The 22,071-nt window shown below is 37.7% G+C and overlaps 1 protein-coding gene across 9 annotated transcripts in view; it reads left to right on the forward strand.

Annotated features, from left to right (window-relative positions):
• MLIP (muscular LMNA interacting protein) overlaps window positions 1–22,071 on the forward strand; it is a 254,404-nt gene that overhangs the window by 205,276 nt on the left and 27,057 nt on the right. For 2 of the 9 annotated variants that reach the window (XM_080805319.1, XM_080805323.1), the window contains one exon: window positions 13,709–13,915. The exons of the other annotated variants lie outside the window; for them this stretch is intronic. In XM_080805319.1, coding sequence (XP_080661445.1) covers window positions 13,709–13,915 — 207 coding nt within the window. The remainder of the gene's footprint in view (window positions 1–13,708; window positions 13,916–22,071) is intronic. 9 annotated transcript variants of the gene reach the window in all.

Raw genomic sequence — 22,071 nt, forward strand, 5'->3', positions numbered from 1 at the left:
AACATAAACCTATGAATTTCCAGATAATTTGTGGAAAATTTGAACTCTTTTGCAAATATGGAGGTGCCACAGACACAACTGTACTCGTATTTTTTTTTCAACCAATTTTTTCTTGCTTTTATCTCACCTTTTATGTGGAATATGGGAAGTAAAAGGAGTCTCTAGACTGTCAGATTGAAAGAGGTAGAGCATACTATTTAAAAGTGAATTCCAGACATTCCCTGGTCGTCCTCATTAACCTTGCATGAGAGGGATAATTTAATAGAAACTTGGGGTCCCTGCACACGGGCCAACTAGTCTCTCTATGTGGCGTTCTAACTACCATCTCCGTGTCCAGAATCTGCCAGGGAGAGAGACATCAAAGACAGCTCACCAGTGCAGATGCTTAGATCTACTTAAAATAGAAATGGAGTAATAACAGTTTATAATCTCAGTGTTGCTACTTCATCAGAACTTGAATAGAAGAGCATGTACTCAAATTCGCTAGTCACTCTTGTAGTCTCCTTTGCTGCTGCCACAGAATAAATTGAATGGTTCCAAACTCAGTTGATCTCACCCACCCATGTAATGGAAAATTCTTTAGCCAGACATTTGGGCCAAATTGAAGCAGTTCACATTCACTAATCTGCCTTGTACTGGGGACAGTTCCACATGACAGGAGATGCTGGATGGGATTGTTAAGTCAATAAATTTCCCCTAACAGCTTCACTGCCATAAAATATGATTTCAAAACTCTCTGTTACAAAATGTCAGACACTAGAGATGATGAGACCAGACGGAAATGTATTTACTGTAGCTTAAGATACAAGCAGGCAGCCTTTTAAACTGATAATGAACTGAACATTTGCCTGGAGACCGTCTCTGGGTACTAAAAGCGAAGTTTGAAACGAAACGCATAATCAAGTAATTGAGACTTATTAATCAACAGCTTTTACATCAAAATGGCATAGGCCAGGAAGCATCCGTCTGTATTCGATGGATTTTGTGACAAAGACTCTTCGGAATGAAGCTTATGCTTTTTTGAAATTACCTTTAAATCCATTATTTTATCAGTTTGTGGTCCTGTTGACTTATTGCAAAATATCCTCACACTTGCATTTGGATTTGAAAGTATGGTGATATACTTTGAAGCATACCCTATAGACAGCCAAGGTCAGAGTTGAAAAGTAATTAACAGAATTGATTGGACAAACAGGCATCCAGAAGACATTGAGGCTTAGAAAATCAATTCACTGATGAGAATGAAGATACTCAAAGAGCCCACTGATTTTTAGTTTGTCTGACAACTTGTAAGTTGGCAAAATAAATTGATTGTTTTCTGGTCAGTTAGTGTGTCTAATTGGATAAAGGTGATTTCTTCACTTAAGATCTTCAACTTAATAAAAAAGCAATTGCTAAACTCAGTTATATAAAATGTTACATAAAATATTCTGTTTCTCTTTTTATAAATAAGTAATTGAACCCAAAGTATTAAATATGTCATTTTCTTCTGAAAGCCTTAGAGAAATATATAAAAAGAAAGGATTTGGACAGAATTAAAGAGGAAATATTGTTATTTCATCTGATTACCCTGGATTTTTTTTTTAATTTTTAGTGAGAAATAATACTTCCTAGCACGTGTGCCTCTTGAATTTTATTTTCCTTCTAATTTGCTTCAATAAGAAAAGGAACATGTTTTGTGTGAAAATGACCATTTAATGAAATTCCTCCATACCACTTCGCAGAGAACATAAAAGGACAATTATGGGGGATTTTTTTTTTTTTTTTTGTAGTATTTTCAGTCTTTCTTTTCTCTGATTTTTCTGAGATACCTGACTTCGCTACCAAATTTTGTTTGACATTCAACTTTGATGATTACGTGGGTGACTTTCAGATTTCTGTCTCATTATTCATCAAGTTAGATTTCTACTGTGACCTTCACCTTCACTTCCTTGTGTCACGTGCATGTTACTATTACAGAGCAAGTATTCATCTTTGTCACAGGTGAAACTGACAATACTGCCTTTTATTCTGAATGACTTCTGGCTTTGCCATAAATTGCTACCATTTCAACAATTGTTTCTCAATCAAGATAGTCCATTCTCTTTTGTCGTAAAATTATCTACCAGTGCTAACCTTTCATTGAGAGTAGTTTTCAGCTTAAAATGTTTAAGGTTTCTAGGTCTAGAAGTGATTAAGTGGTTTTCCCAAACTGTCTTAAGGAGGGAGAACTGAAATGCCTTGTGTTACGTTTCTTATGGAAGGGTTAAGACCAGAGATTTAGTTTCTCCATGTTTTGCCGGGTTATTTTTGTTTATTTGAGTAATGAAATCTTTGTGAGTTTTTTGCCTTTTTCCTTTTGTCTTCCTCCCTCCTTCCCCACCTTTCTTTCTTATTTCCTTCCTTCCTTCTACCTTCCCACCTCTCCTTCCTCCCTCTAACTGTAATAGGTAATAGTTTATCATACGCAGGTACTATATCACATGTAATAGTTTATCATCATAAACATTTTTTTTTAAATTGTCCTGTGGAGACAATATTTGCTTTTTCTCTAGAATATAATCAAAATAGGATCACCTTTTCAGACTTAAGATTTCATCTCACTCTTTTTTGGGGGGGGGCTGTTTAAGATTTCTCATGACCTTGTGTAATTATTGAGGTTGGAAGATTAGAACTGGAACTACAGAGTTTCAATTTTATGTTGCAGTTGTCTTCAAGCTACGGGAAACTTAGTTTCTTGTCTCCCTTCCCTTGCCTTACATAGCATTAAAGTATTGAAGACATTCTTACTTGCTTTAAAACAAGCAAACAAACACACAAAGAAGACCCATTGCCACTTGGATCATAATAGATAGAATTATTCTCTTTCTAATGATTACTTAAGCAACTGAATTCTAATTATTAATTCTAATAATTAGTCAAGCTCTGAAGCATTAGTTGCCTAAGAAATATTGGTAGATATACAGTATCTTACCATATCCTAATCTATGGGGAAAAAATGATAATCTGAAAGTTTTATACAAATGTGTTCTTTAATGTTCTGTTAGCTCATGATGTCCCTATCTATCTCTATTTAAGAGGAATGGTACTGTCATATTTAGAGGCTCTCATGTAAATTATGCTACAGTTTTAAGATAAGGTTTCGTTAAAATTAAGTATCATATATTAGTTTCTTCTGAAGAGTATTAAACAACAGTTAGAATGTCAAAAGAGAAAAGGTAGCTGTGTAAAAATATTTTAAGTTCTATCCAGAGTAAATGTTATTTAGAGATTAGAAAGTTTTGTTTTGGGAAGGAAAATGATACATTCTTATGTTTTACTTCACTGGTCTCTACCCCAAACTTCTCCTTGAACTCTGAGTCAAGGTCAGCCTGTAGATAGAACTATAGATGGTACCAATATGGCATTTAAGACAGTTTTGGTAAAACTAATGCTGTTCTTCCAGGACACTGTCTACAATACTCCCCTTCCTCCTTCCCTACACAGTTTCAATTCTACAACTACCTTAAAGTGACTTATGGTTATTTAAAATGTTTTAAAAAACCCCCCAAACCATGGGCCCCAGATGGTATCGTTTAGAGTTCTTGAACCTGTGCTTAGTATATAATTGATTTGCAGTTTCTATCTCCCCTGGAAATATAGTCTTTGCTTGTCAGTCAAGAATTTTTCTATCATTCCCTGCCCACCAAAGAAATAGGAGGTAATAATCTGCATGATAAGACACCTGCCCCCCCCCGCCCCTGCCCAAAGCTTCCTCCTCTGGAACAATACTTTTCTTTTGCTAATAATGGTCTTGCCCCACCCTTCTACAAAACCTTCCATTTTGCCTAACTCCTCAGAGCTCTCTTCTACTTCCTGGAGGTTCATGAATCCTTTAATAAAGCCACGTAAATCTTTAAAATTTACTTGATTAAACTTTGTTATTTAACAATAAAGATCCTTAGGAAAATGCGATCCGAGTGAGAGGCTTGTGATTTTCTCTTCTCTGTCAAATAATTTTCTTTGACCCATAAGAAGAGGAATCAAGGTTGAAAGCAGAGAGGATGACACAGTAAAAGTCGGATGTACTATTTGAATATAAATGCTAAGATTGATGTGTTTGAAACACATTATACTCTCTAAGCAGCAGGGAGATTGTTACTTATTTTAAAGTGTGGGTGAGATTAGACAGACTTTGTTGACAAATGTAAAGGTCACAGCAAAATATATAAGTCTGAAGATGAGTTATGTGGAGAGATTTAGAAACCTCTTTTCTGTGATCCAAGGTAAAGAAAAAAAAAGGTGGGTAATTTGGGCAAGGAGAACAACAAATTCAAATGATAGGAGCAACCAAAAGAATGCATAGGAGAGAATGAAGCAGAGAGAAAAAGGGGGTAAATAAACTGGTTTTTGAATTCCATTAAAGAACCACAGACAGCCTGAGAAGTCCAGCACATGGGAAAACTCAACTCAAGCTGGTGAAGCAGGTCCTTTACGGTAAATATATGGAAAAAGAAAATGTATGGAATACATTACATAAGTGCAAAAATGTAGTTCTATTTATTTCGAAGGCTGCATGGAAAGGAAGATCTGTAAAATCTATAAATTCAAAATTGATGATTCCTCAAGGACCGCAGAGCTGGCAGGTTTTTAGACTTTTTCAAACTAATGTTCTAATCTCCAAATACGGACATCTGAAGAGAAATTTAATCTCTTGCAGCCGGATCATCCAAATATCAATTTGTCTTATGGACCTTTAGGTGTGATATATACACACACACACACACACACATATATATGTATATGTATATGTATGTATATATATATATTTTTAACATATATATATATGTGTGTGTGTGTGTATATATATATATATACAGATATATATATATATACACCTTTACTTTTCCTTGAAAATAGAAAATTGCATTTGGCATGGTAATAAACAACTCACCGGGACTGGATTGTCACTTATATTTATCTGGTGGGGTTGAGAGGCTTAACGTATTTTCCCGGTTCGAATAAAGCAAGCCTGTATGACATTCATTCCTTTGGGTAAGTTCGGAAATAGAGGTGTTTTTTTCAATCTTTGGCTAATCTATTTCCAGGAAATGTTAGGCTCTCCTGAACTGCATTTTGTGGAAGGACTGGCCTTTTGCAGGATATTGTAGGGTCAGGCTAGTCTCACCTCCCAATTTTAGAACCTCTATCCAGGGAGGATCTGATGAGCTCATTCATTCTGAGGTATAATTGAACCAAAGGAAAACTAGAGCAGCTTGGTTTTTCAGAAAGAACTCTAAGTCTGGATCACAGCCACGGAAGCTTGATTAATCAGCTCTACCCTTGATTAATCAGCTCTACCCTGTGCATTTGTGAGCCATGAACCTCATCAATGAAGTGAGAGAATTGGGCTGGCCTAGTGGTTTTCAACTGGGGTGACGTTGGCCCAAACATTATTGGTTGTCATAATTGAGGATGCCACTGGCATCTAGTGGGTAGAGGCCAGGAATGCTGGCCTCTAAGCAATGTATGAGACAGTCTCACACAATGCTGAATTATCCAGCCTGAACTGTCAGTAGTGCTGGAGTTGAGAAATCCTGGACTACACCATTTCTTGGCTCCCTTCCAGCTCTAAGAACGCTAAACTAATGAAACTCAATGCTACCACTGCCAACAGCATTTCAGTTCAACTGACACTGACTAGGTATCTTCTTTTTGTGCCTTAACTAAGAACTTTCCCCTGTTTGATTTGTATAAAGGAGGTAAGAAAGCCTCCATTGATGGGATTTCCCCATATACCATATAGCCTCTAGCCATACCCCCATTTATTAAAGGGCATACATTTTCATTGGCACTAGATATTTCAGCAAAGTTATGGCTTCCCCAACTTCCTATATATTTTACCTTCATTCTTGTATTTCCCCAATTGTTAGGTTTCAGGAGAATCAACTAAAAAAGAATTTTTTTTTAAGAGAAATTTTTGAATGTCAGGTAGCGGTATGAAAAATGCCTGTTGTTTGATGAAGTCCTTCCTGATCCTGAACCTTATTACATAGTTGCAAAAAGAGGGCATTGTACAAAATACTTTTGATGGTGCCCTCTTACCCTACAATTCTGTGTTTATGTTTGTAAATACTGTTAGAATATAATAATAAATGTTATTAAATATTTAAATATTATTGGTTGATGTTTCTCATCCTTAGATGATTCAAAAAAGGAAAGGAGCAAGTGTTGCTCAGGCCATAATGTTTGGGGAGATGGAAAGTTTTGTAATCTACTGTGTAGGTCAAAATTGTAACATGTGGTCCCCTCAGTGCTATGGTTTCCTGACGTTCGTGATGAGTGGCATTGCTGCTTCCCTCCATGCTCATTCCTTTCTCTCTACTCCTAGCATTCAACCCTTTAACGTTTGTGTGCCAAGCTCTGCAACATATATGGGTGACTCTGCTGGAAATCAAGCAGACAGTATCCCCGCCCTCTTAAAGCTTAGGTTCTAGTGATTTCTACCTATTTCGGACCTTGGTCTCTTTCTGTCAATCTTAACTTTCCCTGTAATCTTCTGTACTTCCTCATGTGAAACTGTCCACTACACACTCAAGCTACACACACCATGGCCCAGTCCTCTGGTCCTCTGATCCCTTAAGGGACTTTCTGTGACTGCTGGTTACTGGAGTCTTTGATTCTTCTGCTTCCTGCAAAGGAGGGAAACCTTGCAATAGAATGCAGTGGAAAGAACATGGATTCTGTGTGAGCCTGGGAACTCTGAACTTAATCCTTATCCTAGAAAAAGATGGGACTACTCATCCCATTTCTAATGGTACCCATACTGATACCCATTTGTGATTACACAAAATAGTCACTGCAAAAGGGCTTTGGACACTTGAAAGGGAATACACATTTGAAATGTGTAGTGTTATCATTTCCTTTAAAATCACTATAATTTTGGAAGAAAGGGTTTGACCCCTTGCTAAGACCATATCAAATATGTTCTCTCCTCCCCAGTTATGAGAAATCACAGAAGTCTCTTTTCTGTGTTGTTTTTTGACTTCTTCAATACATGTCTGGTGGCACCTCTCTACCAAATACATGTCTGGTGGCATCCTAAGACAAGAATTAAACTCTATGTATAGAAAAACAAAACTGGGCATTTTAACCTTCTAGCGCCCACTGTGATTGATTATGACATATTTTCTCTTTCTTTCCCTTGAGCATGTTGCCATCACAGTACCTTCCCAGGGGCATCTACTCTTTAAGGTTTGCTGTTAGACAACCACAAATGCTAAGCCCTAACTAATCCAAAGCCTATCTTGCAAATTGTATTTGAATCATTTAAAAACTTTTTGGGGTGAAGGGGATTTGAAAAAGCTAAGCATATGCTATTTCTTTTCATACTTCACATGTTTGCATTTTTTGGTTCAAATAAGAATTTGAAATAGGTAAGTGTGGCTTAAAGTATGTCTGTTTTTAAAATGCGTATAGATCCTCCAGGATAAGGGCTGATAAACAAGAAGCTATGCCAGGGGCACCAGGGTGGCTCAGTCATTAAGCGTCTGCCTTCCGCTCAGGTCATGATCCCAGGGTCCTGGGATTTAGTCTGGCGTCTAGTCCCGCATTGGGCTCCCTGCTCCGTGGGAAGCCTACTTCTCCCTCTCCCACTCCCCCTGCTTGTGTTCCTTCTCTTGCTGTGTATCTCTCTGTTAAATAAATAAATAAAATCTTAAAAAAATAAAAGAGGGCTCCAGTAATTTCACCTGGTGATGCTCTGCATTTCCAGAGGCACAAATCACTGCATGGTGTGAAGTGGGGACAGCAGGAGAGAAGAGAAAGTGGATTTTCACCCTCACTTCCAAACCACGGGAAAGGGGGTAACTTTAAAATGCCAGGATGGAACAAAAGAGTCTCAGATGTGCAGGCTTTAATGAAAAGAGCCCATAGTGCCTTAAAATGCCCTTTGGTATTGCAGTGAAAACAGCTTTTGAAGTTAAATAGTTCCACTTGATAGCTGAGGGGAAAGTAGGCTTTTTTTAGAGTGGTAAATGCAGCAGATATGGCTATAGCATTAATTTTCTGAAGTCTCTGTCAATACTTAATTCTGCAGTTTCTCCAGCTCTCTTAATAAACAGAACTAAATTAATTTATTCACCGCATATTGTCTGCTAAATTTTCTATAATGAACAAAGGTATTACTCGCTTCATTAATTCTTGTGTTCCTTATTTTTCAAGATATGACATTATAATCAAATAAAAGAATCCCTTTTTAAAAATCAAGCTCCTAAGTCAAGCTTATTTTCTTTTGAAAAATTTGTCCTAAGTATTTTTATACTGGGAAAGACAATTCTCAAGTAAGTGAAAAGCAGTTTAAAGCATTTTACTAGAAATGGCTTTGGTAACACATCTCACTGATAGAAACGGGCATGAAACAATTTTATGATTCCCTATCCTTCCCTCAAAAACTAGAACATTAGAAGATTCATCTATTGGATGTGAAAGCAGGGTAGATGATGTTCATTTCCAGGAATCATTTAGAATAGTGATCTCCAAAGCAGTATCTACCTACCTCAAGATAGTTCTTTGGGGTGGTGGTGGGGTACAGGTCAGATATGATGAAGATTTTATTGATGTACGACAGGGTTCACACTATTACCTGTTGGCCATATCTGGTCTACCACCTGTTCCTATAAATAATATTTTATTGGTACACGACCATACGTATTCGTTAATGTATTGTCTGAGGCTGTTTTCATGCTACCATGGTAGCAGTGACAGAACATATGGTTTGTAAAGTCTACTGTATATCCTCAGTGGACCCTCACAGGAAAAGCTGGCCACCTCCTGACTTAAAATTCTAAGAAATATTTTAAGCTTTGCTGATTAATATGGATTTACACTGGTGTCCTTTGTAAGTCTGAGTGCTAGACAGTCACAACTCATGTATATTTTAAGTGAGATTTCCTGGGAAAGTGTCAGCCCTTCAGTTTGGTGCAGTGAACAGAGAGTCCTCAGCTGGCTACTCCTTAAGCCTTTTATCCTTGATTGAAGTTCATGTGCCCAGTCGGACATATGATTTATCAGATAACTATTTTTAATTAAAATAATCCACATAAAATGAACAAGGGGTTTTATTTTAAAACATCTGCAAAATACTCTGGATTGAGTATACCACTACTAATATAGAAATAAATAACAAGAAATGACAGTGATGATGTAAGACCTATATCTAGTATAAGCTTGTTAACAGCCATATTATTAATTCATCATTCATATTAGTATATCTATATTTATAGTTTTACCTTGAGTTTTAACTAATAATTGTATTATGGCATCATAAGATATTTACAAAGTAGGCATCCGGGACCTGGTGATGCTTTGCAACTTTAGTAATGTTTAAAGATGTGAGGTACTCAATATTATAATGTTTAACATTTTGCTGAAGTCAATGATAAATATCTTTTTTGAGGAATATTCATAAAGGAAAAATGAAAAACCCAACTTAATTGGAAACATACATGTTCTTCCTGCTGCAGAAAACACTATAAAGTAATACATAGAAAACAACAGAATGATGAACTGAAATTCATTCCTTTGTATCAGAGAACATTACGAAGTGCATTGAAAACATATCTGAATATTTAAAACAGGACATAGTGAGCAATCACACCGTATTGCAGTTTTATAATGCAGTTAAATCAAAACACAGATTTAAAATAGTTTCAGTGTATGGCATTTGTGTTCTACACATGAAATCTACAATGAGTGACATTTTGGGGACTTATAAGAGAAATAAGTTAGAGAAAATTTATTCCTTAAAGTAAGGGACTTCTTTATATCAAATTACAATTCTATGAGAAAATTGTGAAGGTATAATCAGCAGTAGAATATGTAAAATAATTGTGGGTGTGAGGCTAAAGTTACATCAACATCCATAGATAAGCTCTGATGACAAAGTCATTGTAGATGCGTGTACACACACACACACACACACACAGAGAGTATATAGAAAGGGCCTGTTATGTATGTTACATTTGTATATGGTCAAGATTCCTATATATAGTAATAAAAACGTAGGGATAAAGATGGGTGTTTGCATGTGTGTGTGTGTGTGTGTGTGTTTATAATAATGAGATAGAGAAGGACCAAGAATATCTTTTGAATCATTTGGAGGTTCTCAAGTTATCTTCTGGCAAAATATTTTGAAAAGTAACAAACTTCCATAGCCATTGTGACTATTTGGCCTTCCTTGCTACCTGCATATTGAAAAACGTGCTTTTCAACAAACTTTCGATTAAAGAGGAAATTCAAAATAAAATTTCTACCTGGAAGAAAAAAGTAATGAAACTATTGTCTATTAGAAATTATGGAATACAGTCAAAATAGTCTCTGGAAGAAAACTTATGACTCTAGATATGGTTAATGAATGAATATGAGAATACAAACAAATGAATTAAATATTTGATTTGGAAAATTTAAGAACAACAACATATCCTGTGCATAAGGAAAGTGAGGGAAATGAATTTATAAGAATTGACAAAAGAAAACTGGAAAAATTAAATGTAAGGGCAGAACAAAATTTTCAACATGCAAAAGTCACAATTTTTCTTCTAACACTCCATTTCCCCCCAGGAAACTCCTCTAGGGCCCAAGAGATACAAAAGAGAACCGAGAAAGACATGGCGTACTGGAGACAGGAGATCGAATATAAGAGACAGGCAAAGAAAATTTCTAAGATGATGGTAAAGAGAATCACAGCCTAATGGCTTATATGAAGCATAGAAGACAACTAGCACAGATCAGAACAGGTGCCTCAGGTGACATATATGTCAAGGCGGTCACCACCAAGAATTCTTTCACCTTTGCACCATAGTATTAACCAAAGTGATCCCGGCCGGAACCCTTAGCTCCCTGTAGCCTGTCCAAATGCTGATATGATTCTGCTCTTGGATCCCTGCCTGGAAGAGCCGGGAACCTCTCTGACCCACGGAAGTGTCCAGGCTTGACCAGCTCCTGGGATAGGGAGGTTGGCTACAGAGAGCACAGAAATATGGAACATTTTCTGTCTGATTGGTTAGACCTTAGCCCTGCCCGAGTCCCCCATCTAGGGAATCTTCTGTTGCCTCAGGATCACTACAGTCTTGGCTTCTGACGTCCTCGGAATGGGTTCTTGAACCCTCCCAGAAAAGCTGAAGCCGAACATGAACCAGGAACTGTTCTGCTCACCTTTTCCTCTCACCTTTTCCTCCAGCCATCAACTGTCAGTAATAATGCTACCTTTTCCTTACACACCTAGTCTTTGTGTTTGCTACTGGGTTCTCAGATCAATCAGTTTCCACACTGATTAAGAATTGTAATGAGCTGTTGATAAAATAATGAAATCGTTGATTGAGAAATAAAACAAAATTAGAATATATTTCAATCTAAAAGCCATCTTTAATGGGAAAACACTAAAAGTGTTCCCTTCAAGGTGCACAATAATGTGACCATTATTTAATAATTTTAGTGGCAGGGGCCAATGGAATTACACAAAAGGAAGGAATTAAAAGTATGAAAACTGGCAAAGGGGAGGTAAAATTTATCATACCATTAAATATTTGATGTTTTGGGTGATATACCTAGAGTTTCCGAAAGAATCAATTGAATGACAATTATATCTGTGAGATAACTCAGTAATGTGTTTTTCTAGGAAATCCAAATCTTTCATGTACTGACATAGAAATATTCTAAAGATATTGTTAAGTGGGGGAAAAATACAAACAAATGAGATGCAGAATGTTGCAAATTGGATGCTATCTTTTTTGTTTATAATAATGTGTGCTTATCGTGTGCATGTGTAAAATTATTTGTATTTGCTTGATATGTCAAGTAAACACTTGCAGCACAAACAAGAAACCAGTTAGTTACCATTTCAAGGTACAGAGGCTTATAATCTCTCATTTCTACAAACTTAAAAGATCTAGAATTATAATTTTCTAACCTGCTTAAATTTTCTGAGTTTTTTAAAAGTAAGTTTTGAATCTAATGCTTTAAAAAAAAGAAAAAAGGGGCACCTGTGTGGCTCAGTGGGTTAAAGCCTCTGCCTTTGGCTCAGGTTGTGATCCCAGGGTCCTGGGATTGAGCCCCACATGGGGCTCTCTGCTCTGCAGGGAGCCTGCTTCTCTTCCTCTCTCTGCCTGCCTCTCTGCCTACTTGTGATCTCTGTCTGTCAAATAAATAAATAAAATCTTTAAAAAAATAAAAAGACATCTACCAATATAGCAAACATGTTCAATGTACACTTTAGAAAGACAATCAGTGGCTGAAAAATACATCGTATTGGCAAAATGAATTAAATTTACATTAAAAATATTGAAGATTTATTTATTTATTTATTTGACAGAGATCACAAGTAAGCAGAGAAGCAGACAGAGAGAGAGGAGGAAACAGGCTCCCTGATGAGCAGAGAGCCCCATGCAGGGCTTGATCCCAGGGCCCTGGAATCATGACCTGAGCCAAAGGCAGAGGCTTAACCCACTGATCAACCCAGGTGCCCCAAAATTTACATTAAAAATATTAAATGTATAGTTTTAAAGTGGAATTTACTTGCTTGTTAAATATAATTTTGAGCAATGTGTATTATTTCGTACTAAATTTCCATTTCACACTAAACCAAATATATTATTAGTTCATTGCTTATGGAGCAGAGAAATAATAGAATACAGTATTGAACTCACAGAAAATATTATATTCCTCTGAAATTTCAGTCATTAATGCATTAAGCGTCTACTATATTACATGTTGCACTTGACTCTGAGGCCACAGAGGTGAATAAAGGTTTCATTTTATAAGATTCATGTCCTAAGGGGTTTTACTACAAGATAATCACTGTTGATTTATTTCCCTACATTAAAAGTTGCAGAAATATAAGAGATGATATATCTGAAAAAGTAGCCCTGTCTTTCATAGATATTTATGTATACAGGCCCTTTTTGGAGCTTTTCTTTGTAGGCTCAAGACTTCCCATTCTTGTGGTTTTTTTGCCCCCATTCCTGTCCTCATACTGTGGGTCCTACTTCCTCAGAGTCTTTGGCATTCACCCATTTTTCCAGGTTCAAGACCCACCCTAGGGAAAGCCTCCTTCCCTCTCCTCTCTACACTGTAACTCATCTGTGTGCTCTCTCCAGTTTCTCTCCAAAGGAACACACTGCCTGGATTGAAAACCTCATGTGTCTCTCCAGACCTACCTCTCCCTGATCCCTTGCCCTTCCTCAGCCCAGCTTCACAACTTAACGGCACCACGAATTAAACCGATGCTTTGGCCCTGCTGCTTGCACACTGATATCCTCTGTGATGGCCTCCCATCTCCCCCATTTCTTCCACACCAAATCACAAGCACTCTTAAATTCATTTCCATTGTTACTGTCCTCTTCCACAAAGCCTTTTCTGATCTTATCCTATCACCTTTGGGATGGACGCTCACCTTCCTTAAACATTTCTCCTCTCAACACTTTGAAAAATGACAACCTTGACACCCTTCAGGAGACACTGCAGGTGCTTGTTTCTTTCTGCGGGAGGAGGCTGGAGGAGGGAGACCGACAGGAATTCCTGAAAGAGACAATACGCTGTGAAAGCGGTGTGTTGTGAGGGGCCCAAGTGCGCGCAGAGGCTTCCTTCTTACTAGGAAGAGATTCTGACGTAAAGTCTATAATGTTTTGACTTAATTCCAGGTGAGCTTGACTTTCGTCCACTAACATGCTCTTTATACTTTTCTTCTTCCCAGGATGTGACAGTTCCTCCCAAGCCTGTTTCTCTCCACCCTTTATATCAGAGTAGACTCTATCCTCCTGCTCAGTCCCTGCTGCCTCCACAGACCCTCTCACATGCTGACTGTCTTACCCCAGGACCTTTCAGTCATTTGTCCTCCTTCTCACTGAGTGATGAACAGGGGAATTCTCATACCTTGTTTAGCGGCAACACATATAATAAGGTGAGAATTCCCTGCTGAGGTGGGAATTGTTCTGTGCTGGGTAGCTTCTTTATGCTTAACTTTTAAAACTTAAGCGTAGAGGAAACATATATATTAAGAATATTAAATATTTGTGTTAAAGCCCATGACCTTACAAAAAGATAGTAATTAACCTTGAGAACTTAGTCAATATTTATTTTTGCTTTCAAAGTCATTTCCTGATTTGCATTCCTTACTGTTTCATGTTCTAACCCCCAGGTGGAAATCCCAAGAAATTTTCCAAAACCTTACAAGATAGCATTATTAATTTATCTTCAAGTTTCAGTTCAATGTTCTTTAAAAAGCGTCTCTAAATTATAGTGCCTTAATGGGGTGGCACTTCCTGTTGAAATCAATGAGCAAAGAAATTCTTAGAATGTCTACAAATATCTGTAAAATAATATTAACATCTCATTTTATTTCATTTTATTTTTTTAGTATAGTTGGCACAATGTTACAGTAGCTTCAGGTGTACAACATAGTGATTCAACAGGTTTATACCTTATGCTATTAATATTTTATTTTAAAATGTGTCTATCTGCCTCATTATGTATAGTGATGGGATATGTAAAATGAGGTGTTCATTACCCCAAAGAAAACATATATATTATAGATATCTTATACATAATATATTTATACATATTAAATATTTACTATATCAATATTTTATTATAGTATTATATTTATGATGTAATTTATATATAATTATTTGAATGTTTTAATATATTATGTATTTATACAAATTATATCTTTTTAGATATATTAAATGTATTTTTTAAGTGAAAAAAGTATTTATAGTTGGCTTTGGAATGCAATCATAAATATTCTACTAGAAGCAAGAGGCTAATATTACCACATAAAGCTTATGTGCAAGTGCCCTTTGTTCTTCTGAGCATTACCATAAGGTCATCCTGTCTATTATAGACTCTCAGGTTCTGAAAATTTCACAACAGAATTGATTAGTTAAACTCAACCTGGAGTTATTATTTTTTAACTCAAAAGCTAGTTAAAAACATTTATTTTGCAAATTCTCTATATCAATGGAATATACCTCTGTGCTTGGAAACGAATAAAGGCCAGAATCAGAATGTTCCAGCATGTAGTTGTACAATATCCTTTGGTCCCCAAAATGTCTTTTTTTTTTTTTTTTTTGAGAAAATGCTCATAAACTCAGTCTAAAGACAGTCATCTAAAAAGTGAATATTATTATATGAAGAATATTTTATTTTTCATATGTAATAGTATCTATCATGACTGGATGATCAGCCCTGAATTAAACCTTTAAAATATCCATTTTCTGCAAACAGAATATTTTTGGGCAAAGTTCAAGATGACATTTTTATGACTTGGTTCTTATTTTTGGTTTAGAAAAAAAGCAGCATTTCAGAGAAAGTGTAACATTTTAAATGATTTTATGTTCTTTGAAATTTTTCCTGATTTAATCCTTGTCAACATATATGAAATCCATTTAGCTATTAAATAAAGTTAGTGATTCTGAAAATAACATAACCAGATTCTTATGAATTGTCACCTATGAGAGGATTATAATTGTATTTTCTAAATATCAATTGCATTAAGTAGCTTATTTTTTGATATTTTGGTAATGTTTCCTAGAAACAGGTTTCTTCACAGAGATTTGAGGGTAGAGTCAGTATTTCATTGACATTTTCATCTGAATTTGATCAGGCTGTGAAGAACAATATATAAAAGTGATTTGAGGTTGGACACTATTTTCAGTTTACACAATCTTCATAATATATTTTGTCTTTCAGAGTCTGAGATTTATGGTTACTGAAAAAAGAAACATTCATATCAGAAATAATAATAGTAATAGTAATGTAAGACAGTATTTCTTAATGAAAGATTCAGAACACTCAATAGTCTTCTACTTAAATTGCTCCCATTAAAACACACAGATGACCAATTTGATATCTATGTCTATAAATCTTGTGTTATGAATACAGAGCCAGTAGCATACTGGGTTTCAGGACTTGTCTTTTTTTATTTGAAATAGCTTCTTGTCTGGAATTGTAAAACATAATCTAAATTCTTTCCAATACTCTAACATCAATGCCAGACATAGTTTACAGCTTTCCCTACTAGGCTCATCTCCCAATTCAAATCTTCCCATAACTCCCCCTAGAGAGCCACACTGAACTTGAGTTAACTCTCTTTGATAGTCCCTCACCAACCAGGACTATAGAAGGTGTTTAACAGGTTTTATTATCCTTCTGTTGAATCTGTAGTGTGTGCTCTTTTTTTCTAAATCTTCATCAGACTCTCTGTGTCCTATGTCTTTACCTTAATCCCTACCCTCTTCTCTTATTTGCAAGATGGAGCTCTGTCATATGATGTCATATCATACGTGATGATGCTCAGGTACTTCCCTTTCCATCTTGTAATAAGTCAGGAGATCCTTTTTTTTTCCCTCCAGATCTCATGAAGGGAGTTATTACTGTTACTTCTTTCTTTAATCCTTCAAAGTAATAGAGACCTATGGTTAAGAGCGTGATGTCTCTAGACAGCTGGGTCTAGGTTCATTTCTTGACCCCACTCCTTCCAGATGGTGATTTGGGGTAAGTCATTTAGGTTCTGCATGCCTCCATTGATTCACCTGTAAGGGGGCATGACAATAGTACCCACCTTAGTAGAGTATTATGAGATTAGGATGTATTAATATGTAAAAAGCACTTAGAATAGTGCCTTGAACATTACAGGAACCATGTAAGAATTAGATCTTACGATTAATAAGTCTTTCTGAAGTGTCATTCTCAGCATTCTCTTGAATCATTTGTCCTTTTTTTGTGTTGGATCCCTCCTCCTTGCAGAAACCTCAAAAAGAAAGTTAAAAAGAAAAGACGAAATGAGCGGTCTCTCTCCTTTTCCTTGATAGTGCTGCAAGCCTCGTAATTTCAAGACTTTCTCGCTCTCAAAGTGATCAATAGTCATTATCTCTATCTGCCCTCTATAAACTCACGCTTTAACCCATTCTTGAAAGCATTCTGTCTTTTTGCCTCAACCACTCTGTTGAGATTGCTCTCTCGAGGTTAGCTGCTTGTCAGCAAACTCAGCTGAATTTCCTGAGTCCTCTCTTTTATCCCTTGCAGGAATTGACACGGTTGATCATGCGCTCTTGAATCTCCCTCCTCACCCTGCTCTTGGGATCATAGGCACATTCCGACCCCCTGACTGCTCCTTCTTTGTTTTCTTTCTGGACACTTCTTCCTCTTCTCCCTCATTGCCTCCCTTCAGATACTCATCCACTCGCAGACTTCTATGATTACCTTAGGACTGATAATTCTCAAATCCACATTTCCGATTCTGTTTCTCCTCCGTCACCTAGTTTTATATCTTCAGCTGCTCACTTGTCACTTCCCGTAGGATGTCATGTTGTCACCTCAAACTCATCATTCATTTTGCCTCAGACTAGTTCTGTTCTGGCGTTCCTACTTCTGTCATTAATACCACAGTTCTCAGACCTCAGACTCAGACTTGATTCAGCTATAAAGCTTTTTAGGCTTTGTCCTCATGGCTAGTCATTCATCAGGTTGAATGGATTCTTCCTTTGTGATGCCTGTCCTGTAGTTCTCTCTCAGTACTCTTTATTATTATTCTACTTTACTTAAACCAATCAACTTACTTTCCTCCAGGCACGCCTGGGGGAATTTCTTACCATTTAACTAGCTCCTGCATTCCCTTCCCCTAAAATACCCTCCTGCTTTTCACCTTCCTTCCACAAAACAAACCATTTTCATCCTTTATCACCTAGTGAAATTATCCTGGCTCCTCTGTGAAGTTTTCCCACTCATCAGCATTCAAAGCAATGTTTTTTTTCCTTTTAGTTTTTATAATCCTTGCCTGTGCCAAGGTATCTCATGCACATTACAGGTTATCTTGTATGTGCTTGTTGTGATTGTTCTAGTGTCCATCTAGGGTGTGATGTGCTTGATTGGGTGTCTTTCACATTGTAGGTGGAGCACTAAATATGTGTTCATGATGAACAAATCCTAAAATGACCCAGGTTATTCACTAGGAGCTCCAAATGCTTGAATATTTAGGATTATTTCCATCTTAAGTAGAAACAAAATAGAATCAATCTATGGACTTATCAGCACACTGAATACAATTTCAGTCAGTTGAGAATGTCCCTTTTTGGGGGGTTCCATGCACTTTCCATTGAGCTGATGGAGCGCTTCAGCACAGGAGCGTAACTGGGTGGGGGTGGGGAGGCAGTAGGCATCTGATCTTTCTTTGCCAAATATGGGCTCTGGTGGCCACCAGGGTATCCTCAATCCTGTCTGGTATATGACCATCAGTCACAGAATAACTTGCTCCATCCTTCTTTCTCCCGCTGCATGGCCTGCCCTGATTGGCTCTAGTTTAGCTACTTCTGAGCCCCTCGAGCCTATATGGGAAAACACAGTTACCTGCATGCTGGGAGCAGATCAGTTTTTGTGAAGCCCTCTCAGAACCATCCACTTAGATCTTCTACATATCCTTCATCACCCTTCTTTTCCCGCCCCCTCATCTGTAGAAAACTCTATGAATTTGCCTACACACGAAAATGTATTTGTAACCCCGAAATCAATACTCACTGTACTTCTGTGGTCATGTGCGAGCATGTGAGGAACAGCGAAAAATGGGATTGGCCTGTGCACGTGTTCCCAGCTGAGGTGAACAAGGTGACTTTCTGCCTTCTTGCTTGAGCTCTCATGCTGTAAGCAATCATTCTTGTCATGGTCCATTGAGTACCACATGTTTTGAATTTCTGTGCTTTTTCTTGTGGTTTTCACTGTTTAAAATGACCTCTTGGGCACAGTGCTAAAGTTCTGTCTCCTGCGCGAAACTCAAGAGGGCTACCATGTACCTCACAGAGAAAATATACATGTCGGGTAAGCTTCCTTTAGGCACGAGTTACAGTGCTATCGGCTGTAGGTTCAATGTTAATGAACCAATGATATATATTAAATAAATTAAGGTTAATTAATTTAACCCACTGAACCACCCAGGTGTCCCAAATAAGGTGTTTTTAAACAGAAAGATACATTAAACAAGACTGTGATTAACTGATAAAAATTAATTGGGCTCGCAGGAACTTAATCTTATATTTCATCCTGGAGCAATGGCTCAGGACTTGCGAATTCCACGTTTGCAGTGACTTTACAGAACATGACTACTGTAAATACAGAGAATCAATTGTCCCTTTGTTTTGGTGTCACTGAAAAGAAGATTCATATACAAGTAGTTAATTTGGGAGCTGGTTCCAGGAAACACCAGTGAAGGAAGTGGGGAACTAGAAAAGATGTTTAATAAAGGGCATATCATCAAACAAGTGACTAGGTGGGAAATTAGAGGTTGAGTGTACTGGGGAATTCTAGGAGCCAGCACAGACAATCCAGAGATAGTCAATTTGAGGTAGGGGCAGGGAATCCTCCTAGTCTTCATTTGAGGGCTGTGTTTGGGGGAGAGGAGCATTCATCTGCAGAAGGAGCCCTCAGGCAAAGAGAAACCTTGTGAACACATGCACAGGCTGATAGTAAAATGTCACGGCCTGAGATGACAAAGGAAGGACCATAGTTTATATTATATATATTTGTAACTTTTTTTTTTAAGATTTTTTAAAATTTATTTGACAGAGAAAGAGAGAGAGCACAAGTAGGGGGAGCAGCAGGCAGAGGGAGAAGGAGAAGCAGGTTCTCCACCATTGGGGAGCCTGATAGCAGGATCCTGGGATCATGACCTGAGCTGAAGGCAGATGCTTAACCAACTGAGCCACCCAGGCATCCCTATATTTACAACTTTTATGTTCATGCTCTAAATTTGAGGTTCAGGATCCTGCAAATCAAAATTTGGGCTAGCAGAATGCAAGAGAATTTTCTTTATTCTGGACATATTTTGCGCCGGGCCATGTATAATGGCTGAAATGATAAAGAGTACAGAGGAATTATAGGTCTGAATGTGTATGTGTGTTGGTGGGGGAGTTACGATCTTAAAATTGTATCTCATCTGGAGTCATTGACCCAAGAAATATGTTAGGGTTTGACGGCAGTGGCCAAGAAAGAATTCTTGAGATGTCTTTGGTGCAAAAAGGAGTGGCTCTTTATATACTTTAAAGTTGGGAGGGGGCTAGGGATAGCATAAGTCTCTAAGGACTTTTGAAAGCAAGGTTTCCAGGACCTTGAGGGGGGCCTAGCTGTTGTTGGGAAAAGGCCATTTATTACCGTCTAATAAAACTTTAGTCATGAGACCTTTCAGATGTATATTAGTGGGTCATATGTTTGGGGGATGATTGTGGGTAGAGATAAAAGAAGTCTCCAAAGGAATTTTTATACATTAAAGTAGACTCCCAGGATCCGGGGGCAAGGGTCAGGCTACGATTGCCTTTTGCGTTTAGCAAAGTATTAACATGGAGACAGCTGAGTTCCTAGAAAACGTCACCCTGCCTATTTCAAGGACTTGTCAATGGACTATAAGTAGTAAGGAAATTTAATAATGTTTCTTCTGCCTTTGTTTCCCATATCAATTTTACCAATTTCCCCCCCATTTTGAAATTCTTATAAAAATGTTTATCTTCAAAGTTAATAAAGTACCATGCACAGCATACCCGTCAGTGTTTAGGTCGGAGACTAGTGGATGCCCCCTCTGTTTTTGAGAAGTCAGTTCATTTGGAACGATTCCTTTCCTACACACCACTCAGATGTTGCCACAGGGGTCTCAACTACTTACTGTCCTGGCCATAGGTAAGGACACTAGTGACAGTTGATGGCCCTTCATGACCTTTTTTTCTTCTCTGCATCCTCTGCCTCCTTTCTTCTGTCTCGTACTCCCATCATCTCTGAGGCACAGCTGCCTTTTTAAGTCAAACCCAAATTCCAGTTCTTCTGGCTCACTTTCACTTTTCCACCAAAGCACTCAGCTTTCTGTACCTTTTTCTCTTTTCTCATCCCAACAACCTTTTCTACCTTGTATTTGGCAGAAACACTAGGCCAGGTGGACAGGATGTTCTCTGTCCTGCTGTCTCCCCTGAGTCTCTATTCTGCCTGATTTGCACCAGCAACAAACAAGAAAACCCACAGCAGGCCTATGAATAGGACAGAGAGGAGGGGGAACTAAGACTGCACAGTCTGGGCTGACTTCTGGTGTGCTGGGGAGCGAGGCTGGGATTTCCTACTCAGGAAGGCTCTATTTACAGTGAAAGCTTGCGTAAGAATATGCATAAGAATAGCATCTTTATAGACAGAGAGACAGTTTTAAATCCCCAGGAGAATGCTGACAGCCGTTCTGAGGACATCTTCTCTTTCGGTTTTCAAAAAATTACATTCTTCAGAGGCCTTGTTTGTGACTGTGCAGCCATTTTTATTTCACTTTCAGTTTCTAAAATGCATTATCCTTGTGCCTTGTTTGCAGCCATTTACCATTACCATCGCTGCTCTCTCTCTCATCCAAGAGAAAAGTGTGGCTGGTTTCCTTGCATAAGAATCCTCCCATTGGCTCCACTGCTATTAAATTCTATTGTATATTTTCTATGCAAGCGTTGGGGCTAGCTAGCTTTTTCTAACATGTTCAATTTAAGTACTATCTCTGGAGCAGACCCTTGAAAAATAGCTTTCACCCATGAGCAGGAGAGAGTTATTTATTTATCTCCCACCTCCAGTCTTCCTGCTCAGAAACCCCCTGGTCCTGATCACACCCATTTGCAGACCCCAGGCTCTGATCAGGACCCCTGGAAGTCAGGGCAAGACCTAAAGGTCTTTCATGGAGAGAGAAAAACCTATGTCCCTGTGTAAGACAACCTGTGTTCTAATCTGCCCTGGACATTTTTGGAAAACTATATCCATATGTGTTTTTCCACTGTTTTAGGGGAAAAATTTACTTTTTAAAAAGAGTGGTTTTTAAAAAATTTTTTTAAAAATGATTTTATTTATTTGTTTGACACAGAGAAAAGGAACACAAGTAGGGGGGGTGGGAGGGGGAGAAGCAGGCTTTCTGCTGAGCAGGGAGCCTGATGCAGTGCTCAATCCCAGAACCCTGGGATCATGACCTGAGCCTAAGGCAGACGCTTCATGACTGAGCCACCCAGGCGCCCCTTAAAAATAGTTTTTTGAAAACAAATATTTTATAGATCTACCAATATAAAA

This window comes from Martes martes (genome assembly GCF_963455335.1).
Source record: "Martes martes genome assembly, chromosome: 6".
Lineage (NCBI taxonomy): Eukaryota > Metazoa > Chordata > Mammalia > Carnivora > Mustelidae > Martes > Martes martes.